Source organism: Eubalaena glacialis, chromosome 13 (genome assembly GCF_028564815.1).
Source record: "Eubalaena glacialis isolate mEubGla1 chromosome 13, mEubGla1.1.hap2.+ XY, whole genome shotgun sequence".
NCBI classification, from domain to species: Eukaryota; Metazoa; Chordata; class Mammalia; order Artiodactyla; family Balaenidae; genus Eubalaena; species Eubalaena glacialis.
Window position 1 is genome coordinate 68,269,175 of NC_083728.1, and position 14,729 is coordinate 68,283,903.

Sequence of the window (14,729 nt, forward strand, 5' to 3'; positions counted from 1 at the left end):
ATCAGCAAGGTGAAGAGGCAACCCACAGAATGGGAGAAAAAACTTGCAAATCATATATCTGATAAAGTGTAAATATCCATAATATATAAAGAACTCCTACAACTCAGAAACACAAAAACAAACAATCCAATTTAAAAATGGACAAAGGACTTAAACATTTTTCCAAAGAAGATATAAATGGCTAACAAGCTCATGAAAAGACGCTCAACATCACAAATGCAAATCAAAACCACAGTGAGATATCATTTCACACCTATTAGGTAAGAAATTGGAACTTTGTGCACTGCTAGTGGGAATGTAAAATGGTACAGTCACTATGGAAAACAGTATGGTCCTTCTTTAAAAAATTAAAAATAGTATTATCATATAATGCAGCAATTCCACTTCTGGGCATACACCCAAAATAATTGAAAGTAGAGGTTTGAATAGGTTTTTGTACACCCATGTTCATAGCAGCATAATTCACAATAGCCAAAAAGTGGAAACAACCCAAGCATCTATCATCAGATGAATGGATACACAAAATGTCACGTATACCTACAATGGAATTTTATTCTGCCTTTAAATGGAGGGAAATTCTGACACATGCTACAAAGTAGATGAACCTGGAGGACATTTGCTAAGTGAAATAAGCCAGTCACCAACAAGACAAACACTGTATGATTCCACTTATATGTGGTACCTAGAGTAGTCAAATTCTTGAACAGAAAGTAGAATGGTGGTTACCAGAGGCTGGGGAAGGAACTATTGGTAATTGTTGAATGGGTATGGACTTTCAGTTTTGGAAGATGATAAAGTCCTGGATGGTGGTGATGACTGCACAACAATGTGGATACAGTTAGTGCCAATGAAGTGCACACTTGAAAATGGTTAAAATGGTAAATTTTGTTATGTATCTTCCACGGCAATTTTTTAAAAATATGCTGATACCTATTGCCAGACTATCCTCCAGAAAATGAGTCATACACTCCCGGCACTAGCACAGAACATTACCAATCTTTTTACTCTTTGCCCATTTGATTGCTAGAAAAAAATAATCATCCCAAATTATCGATTTAACAATCTCCAGGCCAGTGATTTAAAACAGGTAATCCTCATGAATTCTTAACGAACCAAGACGCTGGGGAAAAAAAAAAAAAACGTGGTGATAAGAAAGTCATTTTAATTCCGATTCTTCTTAATACTGCAAATGGAAATCTAGCCATGGTTCTCTGATTTTCTGCATAAAATGTAAAGGAAAAAAAATTGTGGCGAGTACAGTACGGTCTTGTAATATAATTTTAATTTCCGGGCAAAGCTGTTTCCTGCAGATACAATAACAGCCACCCTGGAGTTTCAAATACCACAACAGCCTCACCTTCTCGGTGTAAAGCCCTGGCTCAAGGTCTGCGCGTCCAAGAGTAAGGGGCGGGACCGGCGGTAGTACGCCTGCGCGGACCTCCCCGGCCCAAGAGTGGCCGCTCTAGGCAGCGGGGAGGGCGCGGGGTCGAGGGGGTTAGGGAACGAGTGCAGCCTCTCCTCTATGGTCGCGGGCCGGGGGCACTCTCCTCCGCAGTCAGTCCTAGGTTACTTCCGGAAGTGCAGCCGTTACCTCTTCCTTTGCTTACGCTGGGGTCCAGGCGGGCGTCGATGGCCAGTTCGGCCCCGGGATGAGCGCGGCGGTAAGCAGCGGTTTGGCGGAGGATGGCCAGGGGGCGGCCCGGGCTCGATTTGGGGGCGGGGTGTGGACCGCGGATGTGGAGGACGGGCTCCGAGCGGTGCGCGGGCTTTCTCCTCCCAGGCCCCGGTCCTGAGCAGCCCCGGTCCTGAGTAGCCCCGGTCCTGAGCAGCCCCGGTCCTGAGCAGCCGCGGTCCTGGCCTCGGGGAGTGGACCCCCGCTTGGCCAGCTTCTCCATCCCTTACCGAGAGCCCACCTCGGCACGGCCGGTCTCTTGGCCTCACCTGTGTCCCCTCCAGGGTCAGAGTCCGAGCCTGTAGTTCCAGGATCTCCCTAGGGCGAGAGGGAGGGTACGTCGCTTCCACACACCTTGGAGGGAGACTACGGGGCGCCCGCCCCCGGGAGCGCGGGTCGCAGCCTAGACAGCGCGTGCAGAATTGACCAGGCTTCTGATAGACGCCAGGCTGGGCTTCAGGTCTGACTGGCCGGGCACGTTCCAGCCCCAAGGCTGAACAATTGCTCTAGTTTTAAAAGAGGGTAACGGACGCACAGAAAGGGGAAAGTGAAATCCCAGAGTGACAGTCCCAGCTCTTGTGATTCTGAGCTCACGGCTCAGAAATCTGGACTTTTTGCAAAAGGGAGTTTTCTTTAAAAAAAAAAAAAGAAAAGAAAAAAAGGCAAAAGAGAGTCAGGGCATGTCAAACTGGGGATCTTTGGCGGGCAGAAGGCGGCGCCCCAACTTTGGTGGGGAGGAGGAAGAGCCAGGTGCTGTCATGCCCTCGGCAGTCCCCGTTGGGTCCTCCCCGCCGAAGCCCATTGGTCGGTCCCTTTGTAGGTGGTCTTGATGTCACTCTCTGAAACGTCAATAGAAAGGAGTTTTGCTGTCTTCCCCGGACGCACCCCAGAGCTGACGCAGAGTGCACGTGTGGGTTGGGTTGTTTTGTTTGTTCTTGTCACAGCTATTTTGTAAACAAGCCAGCCTAGGGATATACAAACCCATATCTCCATAAACTTGATGGAAAAATTGTGCTTCTCCAGGGCAGTTCTGTCTTTTTTTTTTTTAAGCTCCAGTATTTGGCACTGGTACTACCTACATAGCTGGCACTAAAAAAATACCACTATTAATAATTATATTAATAATACCAATCAATCATACAGCAGACTTTTTGAATATCTATAGATAGAATTTGTCATTTAAGCCTCTTTCAAAGGAGGTGTTATTATCCTGAACTTATAAATGGGAAATAGGAGGCTCAGAGCAGATAAACGTGATCTGGTTTGGAACCCAGGTCTGTCTAACCTTTAACACCATACTGTTTCAACTATACCACCCTCTCTAGGGAAATCATAGTCTAGGAGATAAGAAAACATGCACAAATAAAAGTTACACTAATGCACAGAGGCAGGAAGATTAATTTGGGTTATGAGGGGAGTTAGTTATTAAAGATTTTCAAGTGACAGTTGAATTGGGTCTTGTCAGTTGGACACTTGACCCAGAGATGGTGTGGCGCTGTGTTACAGATGGAGGGAACAGGGTGATATGAAAAAATGCCCAAGGAGCAGGAATTAATAGGTGGGACTAGAGTATAATGTGTGAGTAGGTGAAGAGTAGGAGGTAATCAGGATAATAGTAATAGCTAACACTTATTTTGCACTTACTATGTGCCAGGCACTATTCTTAGTGCTGTGCATGCATTAATTCATTTAATCCTGCCAACAACCCTATCAGGCAGGTCCTACTCATATTCCCATTTTACAGATGAAGAATCTGAGGCACAGAGAGGTTAAGTGACTTGCCTGAGGTCACACAACTAATAATTGCAGGCTTTGGGATTTGAATTCAGTCGTTTTGGCCCCAGAGTTTGTGCTCTTAGTTAAAAAGTTATGTTGATTGCAGCTGGGCCATAAAGATTCTTAAATGACAAGCTTATGACCATAGGTTTTATATTCTCACAGTTGGGAAGGTTTTGAGCAAAGGAAGGACTTGATCAGAATTTTGCTCCAGGAGGATGATTCAGACAGTGGCGAGAGGAGGGACTAGAGAGAAGAGGAAATGAGATTGCAACTGTTATTTAAACTTGATTTTGTTAATATCTCACCTATACCTTGTATGACACATATACTTAGGCATGTAAGTGTTTATTTGTATGTAACAGCTCTCTAGTTCCCAAACATCCATGTACATAAGAATATTCTAAGGGGCTTGTTTAAATGAACATTCTTGGGCCTGTCTGCCAAATATCTTTGAGTTCACCAAACTTCCCAGGTGATTCTGACGGAAGTTCTAAGAAACTTCTGTGAAAGAAGTCAAAGATTTGTGGATTTGATTTTCAGCTACAAATATCTAGAACTCAGCTTTGTGCCAGTTGCTCTCAGGTACAATGATAGAATTCTCTGGCTTGGTTCCTGACCTTCAGGAGCTCAGAATTTGGTCAGAGAGGCAAAGACTACTCAACCATCAGTGTGCAAAACCTGAAAAGGATTCGTTAGTTTAGAATGTGTGAATTGTAAGGGAATAGTTTAAAACCCGATAGCTAAGGTGTGGGTTACTGGTAACCACCAGTAGTTTTTGATCACTTTCTGAGTCATTAGGCATCTCCAGTGTTTCATACGAGATAGGTCGTTGAATATATGCCACAGAGCAGACACGGAAGAGGGGAGACCAGGACACACTTCCCCGTGTGCTCTTGTCTTGCCCAGCACCACTCACAGGCAGTAAATCACAGGGTCTCAAATTGCAGGCAGCTAGTCAGTGTCCAGTGAGCTAGCATGCTGCCTTTGCCCTAGTGATTTCTGACCCTGTCTAGAAAGAAAATCTGTCTATTTTCTTGGAAAATAGACAAAGCTTTGTCTATTGGAGTTGGAGTTGGAACTCCACTCAGTTGGAGTTGGAAAAACACAAAGTTTTATACAGTAAGAGCCTGGAAATGCTTCTCTTAAGTTAATGAAAGCCAGCTTCCGCCACCTGCAAGAAGTACATACCATGTTCTGTTTTATTTGCCGTTTCTGACCTTTGCCTTGCTTACATTTGGACACATTTCTTTTTATCTCATAATCACGAGAAATGGGTGGTCCCTCTTTGGACATTTGATAGTGTCTGTAGCATTCTGCTAGTGTTTATAGTGGTATCCCCAGGGGTGGACTGGGGGGGTGCCAGAAATGGGGGTTCACCCAAGCACCCTCACCCCTATTTCTCTTGTGAATATTTCTGCTTATTTATCGCATATGAGGAACAGCATGCTCACCCTAACAGCCACAAGCTGGAGTTCACATGTTCCAAAATGCAGTGATGTCAGATTCTAGTTTGGATTTCTCAGCTTCGCAGTGGCCCCTCTATGATGTGGCCTAGACCAACGTAGTGTTATGAGGACAGGCTTTATGTCAGACCATCATTTAAAACGTGGCTCTGAATTTCCTGGTGGTCCAGGGGTTAAGACCCCACGCTTCCACTGCAGGGGGCATGGGTCCGACCCCTGGTTGGGGATCCCGCATACTGCGCAACATGGCCAAAAAAAAAAAAAAGAATTGTGTTGTTGTTGTTTAAAAAAACAAACAAAACCTGGCTCTGTCCTATACTAATTAGGTCTCCATTTTCTCATCAGTAAAATGGAGATGATAGTAATAATTATCCCATAAGATTGTTGTGCCTCTCACATTATGTAAGGGCTCAGTAAATATCAGCAATTGTCATTATTCTCTGTTGTCGGGTAATATGTAATGAGAAGAAATAACCTAACTAGAGACCCATCTAAAGCCAAAATCTTTTTATTCTTGCAGTGAACATCTCTGGTAAGAAGTGATTGAGATCATATTTTTCAGTCTGGAATCCCAATAAATTAGCTCTTCAAAGGATTATTCCTAAAACGTTAGGAATGTATTATAGTCACAATCAGTGTTTTGTTGACTGAAGAGATAGAACCATAATTATATAACACTGAACCAAACAGCTTGATAATTACACTTTCTAAAGAGTTAACAGTCATCACATAATGAAGTCTTCAGAAGCTAAGGTATAAAAATTCTTAAACTCAGAATTAATGCAATCTTCTTTGATAAACTCAATAAAAATTATTATATTAATTTTCTTAAATGTGAGTTGAGTAATTAAACAATGAAATAGGTTACAGCAGTGCCCCTGCCTCCTCCTGGAGAATAACCCTCTGGATAAATCCACAGATAAGCACCTGACCAACAACTTTCCTTCCAGGGACAAAATAGCCAAATTCATTCTAGGATCTTCAGTTACATAGAATTATTGGGACAGTATATGTGTCCCAGCCCTTTTTTTTTGTCCCATGGATTTTCGGATAACTATACCGTGTCAGTTAGGTATTTCTTTGGGAGAACATACATAGGGTCATAGTGATAGATATCTTGTGATAATTGTTTCCTATCAGTTGTGCCAACAGACCTAACCCATGAACATTCTAGAAAAAGTCAGCTGTACAGTTTGTTTATATGTGCATATTCATGTCATATTTCACACGTTAATGCTTTCTAAGATTTTATGCCATTTCTTGACATTGCCACTTTAGAGATGGTGTGCTCCTCTGGAAGTAATATCTCTCCAGGTGTTAAAAAGTTACGTGGTCGGGAATTCCCTGGTGGTCCAGTGGTTAGGACTCCACGCCTCCACTGCAAGGGGCACAGGTTCAATCCCTGGTTGGGGAACTAAGATCCCACAGGCTGTGTGGCGCAGCCAAAAAAAATAAAATAAAAAGTGTCCATGTCTCTTGCAATAAAAGCAAATGGTCATTTCAATAAATAAATAAATAAATGTTACATGGTAGCGGAAGTTATTGGTTATATGGCATGGGCATGAGAACCACCAGCTTAGGGATTCCTTACTTGTATGGATTGGGAAATGTCACCCACTGGAACGTGCTGTGGAGGAAGGGACCACGTTTATTGAGCACTTCCTATGAGTTGTGCTCTTCACGCTCAGGGCAGCCCTGTGAGATCAGGAGCAGTAACCCCATTGCTTCTATATGCTGATGTGAGCCTTGGAGAGAATGAATAATTTGCCTGTGATCTCGTGGCTCGTAGTGAAGCTGGGAATCAGAACCTGTCTTCTGATTTTAAAACTGAGATGCATTACACTGTCTCTCAGAAGCAGGAAGTAAGTAATACGTCCAAAAAATTAAAATAAGTGTTTTAAAGGCCTCTACTGAAATATTTGATAAATAGGAAACCCCCGGACTCTCACTCATTTTGAGCTAGGTCCGTGAGAATATGATGAGAATAAAGCTGACTTAGAATTTTTAGACTTGGCCCCTGCCCTCAGGTTCATCCACAGCCTTTCACACACACAATCTACCGAGCCTCTGAGGCTAAAGCAGAATAGAAGCGGTAATGTAGAAAAGTGTGTGGGAAACCTCATAAGCAATCACTTTCTCAGCAATAAGTAAGCTTATAGAACTCCAGAAGCTTTCTAACCTAAGGCCAGTCAACCTAGAAATGTCATACACTCATCGGTAGACCCTGCAGGCATCACCTTATGGAATAGGTTGTGAAAACACGAACATCCACAGGGGTCAGGCAGCTCATGGAAACGAGGAAACCAGCTGGGTGAGGACTGCAGCAAACTGGAGCCAGCTGGCCCTGTGTGAAGGGGGCAGCTGCTCAGATACTCAGCTTCAGCTGATTCTTGTCGCACAAAAGGAGAGCCCGGTGTTGCCAGATCTTCTGATTTTCAGAAGCAGCCAGGAATCTGGGTTTTTATGTGAAATGAGATTTTTTAAAATGCTGGCACCAAATTCAATAGAAAAGAAGAGAAGAAGGAAGAGGAGGAAAGGAAGAGAGAGCAAGGGGGAGGGGCAGAAAGAGAAGCACCACGTGAAGAAAAAGACTAGATGTCGCCACCGAGGAGCGGTGGCTGCCGCTGTTGAGACTGCCAGGTCCGGAGGGTGGCTGCTCTTGACAATAATGCAGCCATGCTGTGAAAAGTCTCGCCTGGGTTCATTACAGGCACTCTAGGAAGCCAGGGCGGTGGGTGCTTTAAGAAAGCCCTTATCCCACTGGATAAACAATGATTCTTAACCTTATTTGGGTCTTGGTCCCCTTTAAGATCAAATAAAAACTATAGATTTCCTTCAGGAAAACACTCGTGTGCACAAACACAAGCTTGGCAAGTGATTTCAGAGTGTGCCCTGACACCCTGAAGTGCCAATCCGGACATCAGTTGGAGACACAACTTCAACTTTCAGAAACTGCAGCTCTTCAGAGTGACTCAGTCCAGTGGTCTCGCTGTGCTCTTCAATTATGTGGTGTTCCAGCCATCATTTTATTTTATTTTTAAATTTATTTATTTATATTTTGGCTGCATTGGGTCTTTGTTTCTATGCACGGGCTTTCTCTAGTTGCAGCGAGCGGGGGCTACTCTTCGTTGCGGTGCACGGGCTCTAGGCACGCGGGCTCAGTAGCTGTGGCCCACGGGCTCTAGAGTACAGGCTCAGTAATTGTGGCACACGAGCTTAGTTGCTCCACAGCATGTGGGATCTTTCTGGACCAGGGATTGAACCCGTGTCCCCTGCATTGGCAGGCAGATTCTTAACTACTGCGCCACCAGGGAAGCCCTCATGTGATGTTTAAGCACAGACCAAAGTGTCTCCATGTGAACAGGGCACTGGGAGTGGGAATGGAATGATTTTCATCGCCCCTGTCCTAACCATGTCCCCCAAGTCTTCTCTGAGGCTTTGCGACAAGGTGGAAAGAGCAGTAGGCTGCGGGCGTGTTCTAACAACATGTGCTTCCTTGTGAAGACACTCAGCCAGCGAACCAGCTCCAACCTGCTGGTGTGTGTGCCAAGTTTGTAGAGAACAGTTGTAAACATCCTCAGAGGAACATTGGGCCTTCTCAAAGAAGCCTTTAACCATTGCCAGTGCAGGAGGGTGTGTTTATCCAAGTCAGAAGGCCACAACTTGGAACTCTAGTATCTGAGCTAGATTTTTATCACCTAAGAGGCACTTTCCTTCTCTAAAAGTACTGCTTTCTTTAATGGAAAGAACCCAAATACTTACAGACAGAAATAGCAGAAGAGATCAGCTGAATTCAGTTAAGCTGTGCATTCTTTCTCTGTTAACGTCCAGTTTTTGAATTTAGGGTAAAATGAAACGAGCAAGATTCCTAAGAAGTAATCAAAGTCCATGCAGTTTCTAGTTTGTCAAAGACAATTAAAAAACAGTTAGTGGCCACCTCAGCTTTTCAAAACATGACTTTTTTTTTTTAAAGTAGATCCTTAATGTTTTGTTCCCTCTACATTTTTTTTTTAGTATTTATTTATGTGGCATGCAGGATCTTTCGTTGAGGCACGCAGGCTTCTCTCTAGTTGTGGCACGCGGGCCCTAGAGTGCACAGGCTCAGTAGTTGTGGCTCGCGGGCTTAGTTGCCCCACGGCATGTGGGATCTTAGTTCCCCAACCAGGGATCGAACCTGCGTCCCCTGCATTGGAAGGCGATTCTTAACCACTGGACCACCAGGGAAGTCCCAAAACATGACTTATAAAATACACTTCTGATGTCTGCGTGTGATTTGTTTTCTCTCACGAGAAATAAACTTTCAGATCTGGTAAACTAAGAATTATTCGTGCATTCTAGTTTTAAAAGGTTAATTTGTGAGAAATTAATTTCCATATATGTTGTCATTTCAAATGACTCCGAGATCCATACACTTGGCCTCCCCCTTAACTCCCAGCTCCAGTTTCAGATCTCCACCTGCTCACTAGACAGTTCTACCTGGAGATCTGGTCATCACCGCAAACTCAACTTTTCCAAAATTCAACTTACTTCTCTTCAAGCTGGGCTCCGTTTGTTTACAGTGACTCATTTCTATCAGCAGAACTGTTCTTCTTCCCCAGTTCTAGAACCTAGACAACATCTTTGATCATTCTGCTCTCTAATCACCAAAGCCCATAAAGGATTTTTGTAACATCTCTTGGATAGATTGATCCCTTTCTTTGCATTTTCATGTTTGCCACCTTAGTCTCAGAAGTGACAGCACCTCACTTCTACCTTGTCCCAGCCCAGCCCGCCTTCCTGATGAGATTTATCATTCTCAAGGACAGCTTTGCTGATCTCAATGCCTCCGAAACCTTTGTGTGCTCCCATCTGCCCACCTCTCATTAACCAGGCACACAAGACCCTGTATCAGACCTGTATCTCCAGGTATATCACTCACTGCTCCCCAGGAAACACCAAGAACAGCACCCAATTCAAGCCCATCTCTTCTAACCCCTGTTAGAAGAGAGGCCGCCCCCGGGTCCCCCCACCCCGCCCGCCAGAGCCGCGCCCCACGCTCTGGCGGCAGGGGCACCCGCGCCCAGGAAGGCCACCGTCACATACCCGGGGAAGGCGATCCTGGCAGGCGACATCGAAATCTGCATCACCTTCCCCACCGAGTACGTGAAAACGCAGCTGCAGCTGGACGAGCGCTTGCACCCGCCGCGCTACCAGGGCATCGGGGACTGCGTGCGGCGGACGGTCCACAACCATGGCGTCCCGGGCCTGTACCGCGGCCTCATCTCCCTGCTCTACGGCTGCATCCCGAAGGCGGCCGTCCGGTTCGGGATGTTCGAGTTTCTCAGCAACCACATGCGGGACGCCCAGGGACGGCTAGACAGCACGCGCGGGCTGCAGTGCGGCCTGGGCGCCGGTGTGGCAGATGCCGTGGTGGTCGTGTGCCCCATGGAGACCATCAAGGTAAAGTTCATCCATGACCAGACCTCCCCCAGCCCCAAATACAGAGGATTCTTCCACGGGGTCAGGGAGATTGTTTGGGAACGAGGGCTGAAGGGGACGTACCAGGGCCTCGTGGCCACCGTGCTGAAGCAGGGATCCAACCAGGCCATTCTCTTTTTCGTCGTGACCTCCTTGCACAGCTGGTACCAAGGGGACAACCCCAACAAGCCCATGAACCCTTCTGATCACTGGTGTGTTTGGAGCCATCACAGGCACAGCCAGTGTCCGTGGGAACACTCCTCTGGACATGATCAAGACCTGGATGCAGGGCCTGGAGGCTCACAAGTACCGCAAAATGTGGGACCGCGGCCTGCAGATCCTGAGGAACGAGGGTCCCAAGGCGTTCTACAAGGGCACCGTTCCCCGCCTGGGCCGGGTGTGCCTGGACGTGGCCATCGTGTTCGTCATCTACGACGAGGTGGTGAAGCTGCTCAACAAAGTGTGGAAGACGGACTGAGCCCCGGGGTCTGCACATGGGCTGCCCCCAGCGCCCCCTTCTCGCGATTCCAGTGCAGTCCTGCCAAAAGGCCCCCTTCCCCTGTCCCTCGCAGTCCATGGCCCAGGGCTGTCCCCTGTGGCCGTCAAGTCCATGGGTCCCCTGTGGTCTGTATGACACCACCATGGTGTCCATGTGTCCAGCTGAGACCGGGTGTTCCTCTGGCCTGTGAACCTGCGCGCACTTGTCCACGTGCTTACTCGTGTGCCTGTGTTTCATGTTTCGTGTCCTGTGACCCTGTGCCCCACACCCCGGGGTGCCCGTGTGGCCTGGGTCATGGCCCCGTAGCCATGGCCTGGCCCCAGCCCGGTGCCTTCCACCCCGGGCAGCAGGGGCATCGCCCTGGCCTACCACAGCTGCCTCCGGGCCTCAGCCTGGCCTCACTGCATTCCAGGGGCTGCCTATCCCCCCGCGTCTCCCGCCACTGGCCTTAACCAGCCCTTGGGCCCTCCCTCCGCCCCGGACAGGGTGGCACCTGGCACTCTCAGGACCACCCTTGCCAGGCAGAATAAACCGGGTCCTGCTGCAGCCTCCTGTCTCTGTGTCAGCCCGCCTGCGGGTGGGCAGTGGTGGCCACGCCTGTGCCAAGGGCAGGCCCACTCCTCACCCGAGGACGCTATCGGGGCCAGGCAGACTGGTGGGCAAGCGAGCTGTGGCCACAGTGTCAGCCCTCTGGGAGGTCTGGCACCAGGCCAAGGAACATCCGGCCTCCATCCAGGCCTTGCCTGTGGCCTGGGGGCAAGATCCTGCAGGGTCAGCTGGAGGGTGTGTCCTTGGGGGTCACCTGGTAGGCAACATCGAGGGGGCAGAGGAGAGCTGCCCCACACTGGTGGTTGGGCCTGGAGACAGTGCTCTCGGCCTCTTGTCTGTCCTGCAGCCTGTGGCCCAGCCCAGCTTACTCCCTCATGGTTTCCCTGTGAAATGGTCTGCTTGAGGGGCACTGCTTTGGGGTGACCAATTTCTGGTCCCCTGAGACTCTGAGCAGGAGACCCTTTCTTAAAAAAAAAAAAAAAAAAAAAAAAAAAATCCTTCTTCCAACACTGAATCAAGATGTGCTCATGAACGTACTTAAAGTGCCCGCCGGTGCCCAGCTCCCCAGAGATGGTCAATAGCTAGCAATGGTCCAATTATTATTTCCCAGGATAATACTGTCCACATGGTAGTTGTTTAATCCATAGTAGCCAAATAAAGGAACTACTTTATCAAAATGATAATTCCTTTTTCTAAAAACCTATACATATGAGATCTCCTACTTCCTTAGTAATTTGAAGAGGCTGCCCAAAGGAAAGCAGTTAGAAAATGTTTAAATGTTCCTAAACATACAAATAATGAGCAAATATGATTGCTTTTTATAATTTTCTCCATATTTTTGCAGTTACTGTAACATCATTTTCATTAAGAACAGCTTGGTGAATACAGAAAACCAAAACCAAGAAAATCACGATCCTCCCCCACCCAACCAACTACTAATACTTCATTGTATTTTCTTCTAGTCTTTGTTTATAGATTTGCTTGTTTAAAATATAGTGTTATCATGCTCTATATAAAATTTGTGCCCTGTAAAAGGTGATAAAATTCCCTGAAAATCAGGGAAATTGCTACCATTTATGGTCTACTTACCGTATGCCAGGCACTTTACTTGCATTCTCTTACTTAACTCTCAAAACCTCCCAATGGGGTAAATACTCTTACCATCCCTATTTATATATGAGAAACCTGAGACTCAAAGAAATCCAGAGCGCAAAGCTAGTAAATGGCAGAGCTGGGGTAAGATTGCAGGCAGCCCAGCCCTGGGACCTGTGTTCTTAACCACTGCCTGCAAAGAGCCTTTCTCTGCGTGACCAGTGTGGGTGATCGAGAGCAATTTACCTTCTGTCCTGTAACAACAGTGAGATTGAGAAACTCTTGCCCACCAGTGCCTACGCCATGCTAATTCCAGTAACAATCTGAATAATCATTTCTTTAGCCCCTGTTTACACCATCCACCACCCTAGTTCACTATCTCTGACCCTCACAAGAAGCTTTGAAGGTTTGTGTACTGTAAGCACCATTCCACAGCTGAGGAAACAAGGCTCAGAGAGCCCAGGTAACTTAGGCACCATCCCGGAGATGGAGAGTTGAGCTTCTAACTCCATGGTGCCATCATACTGCTTCTCAATAAAAAACTCTCTTAAGACCCAGATAAGGATGAGAAGAGAATGGTCCTTAGCCATTTGCATATTAGTGACATTAGTGTGTTTCTGTGGCACCGAACTGGTGGGATCCAGAAGGCAGGATATGCACGTTTCGGTTGGTTTGGGCTTGGTGGGGGCGTGGATATTAAGCCCCAGGCAAGTGGACCTGGTGCAGGGCACCTCAGAGAACCAGGCCTCACTGTCTTCCAGGTACTGTTCCTGTGGAAGCCTCTGAAATCAGGTGTCAAAAGAAATAATTACCTAAGGGGAAGGCAGATTTGTTTGGATAAACTCTGTTATTTATATGAAGTACATCTCTTGTTGCCGACTCCAGACATTTTCATGGGCCAAGAAGCTGGCTTATTTAAAATTATGTATGTTGAAAGGACTTTAGAAATTTCATTGAGAAAACTGAGGCCAGAGAAATTACATGTTCAAAGGAAGTTAGCAGAATGGAAGGATCTAGAATTCTCCAGCCTCCCCCATCCAAGTCCATTGAACCTTCCACTACACTATTTTGCTTTACCTAATTTTTGAAAGTATGACAATAGGGCAGAAAATTTTAGTGATGTTTATGTGGTTTATGGAATGTAAATTTTTAGAAACCAAATTTGTCACATTTAAAAATCAGAGCTTTAATATCAATAGAATGACTGTAATCTCAAACACCTACTATATTATTTTTCCTATTTCTGTTGTTGTCTCTTTTTTTCTAGATTTCGCGATGCTTTGCAGCAGTTTTCTGAGTTTGGAATTTTCTATGTCTGTGGATCCCAGAATTTGCTAAGAGATGGAAGAGTCTCCGCAGAATGATCTGAACACGACAAGCCTTGAGGAAGAGGACCCTCTCCAGAGCAGCAGCCCTCAGATTTCTGTTAGGGAATTTTCCTGCCACTGCTGTTACGACATCCTGGTTAACCCAACCACCTTGAACTGTGGGCACAGCTTCTGCCGGCACTGCCTAGCTCTGTGGTGGGCCTCTTCGAAGAAAACAGAGTGTCCAGAATGCAGAGAAAAATGGGAAGGTTTCCCCAAAGTCAATATTCTCCTCAGGTAATGCTCAGCCCATGCGGGTAGCTCATTGGGCCTGTACAGTGTGGTTTCTCTTACTGGGAGCAGCCGCATCTGGAAAGGCCAGAGAGGTGGAGCCCACTGCCTCAGGGGTCATTCTGGATCTGCTGGCATGTGAGTCAGGGAGCTCAACGACCTGGAAGTCCCGACTCCCTTCCTCACAGGTGACCGTGATTTGTTTGTTTATCATAAATGAGGGAAAGAAAGAAACGCTGGTTATCAGACCATTGTCTGTAACTCTTTGTACATAATACTTCTTATTGATGTGTATTCACTGAGAACACCCTAGGTCTCATAGAGAAAATGGTCTAACTGTATGATTCTCGAAAACTGGTTTGATGCTGGTTTTCATAATCTTTGACTAGACTCTGTTGCATTTATCACATTAATAGAGTTTCTCATGCATGGCATCACACAACAGTTGATAAGACCTTCAGATAGCAGGTTTTTTTCTGCTTCCATTTATAATGTTCATGATGTACCTGTGAGGTCTTTGAGGCTAAAATCCTTTTCTCTTGCCTTCTTGTTATCAACAGAGTACCAGGAAGTTCCATGAAAACATTAACCCATCATTCTCTTTTTCACAGGAGATGTAT

General features: G+C 46.3%; 2 protein-coding genes across 2 annotated transcripts in view; both read left to right on the top strand.

Moving 5' to 3' along the window:
• The first annotated feature begins 1,454 nt into the window (after window positions 1–1,454).
• Window positions 1,455–14,729, top strand: part of BFAR (bifunctional apoptosis regulator) — a 28,612-nt gene continuing 15,337 nt past the window's right edge. The window contains exons 1-2 of the mRNA XM_061209938.1: window positions 1,455–1,661; window positions 13,779–14,115. Of these exons, the coding sequence (XP_061065921.1) occupies window positions 13,853–14,115 (263 nt within the window). The 5' untranslated portion in view covers window positions 1,455–1,661; window positions 13,779–13,852. The remainder of the gene's footprint in view (window positions 1,662–13,778; window positions 14,116–14,729) is intronic.
• Window positions 2,353–10,849, top strand: LOC133104214 (tricarboxylate transport protein, mitochondrial-like). Its single transcript, XM_061209859.1, is given in 4 exon segments — window positions 2,353–2,488; window positions 8,339–8,464; window positions 9,896–10,572; window positions 10,574–10,849. Coding segments are annotated over 4 exon segments (1,215 nt in total).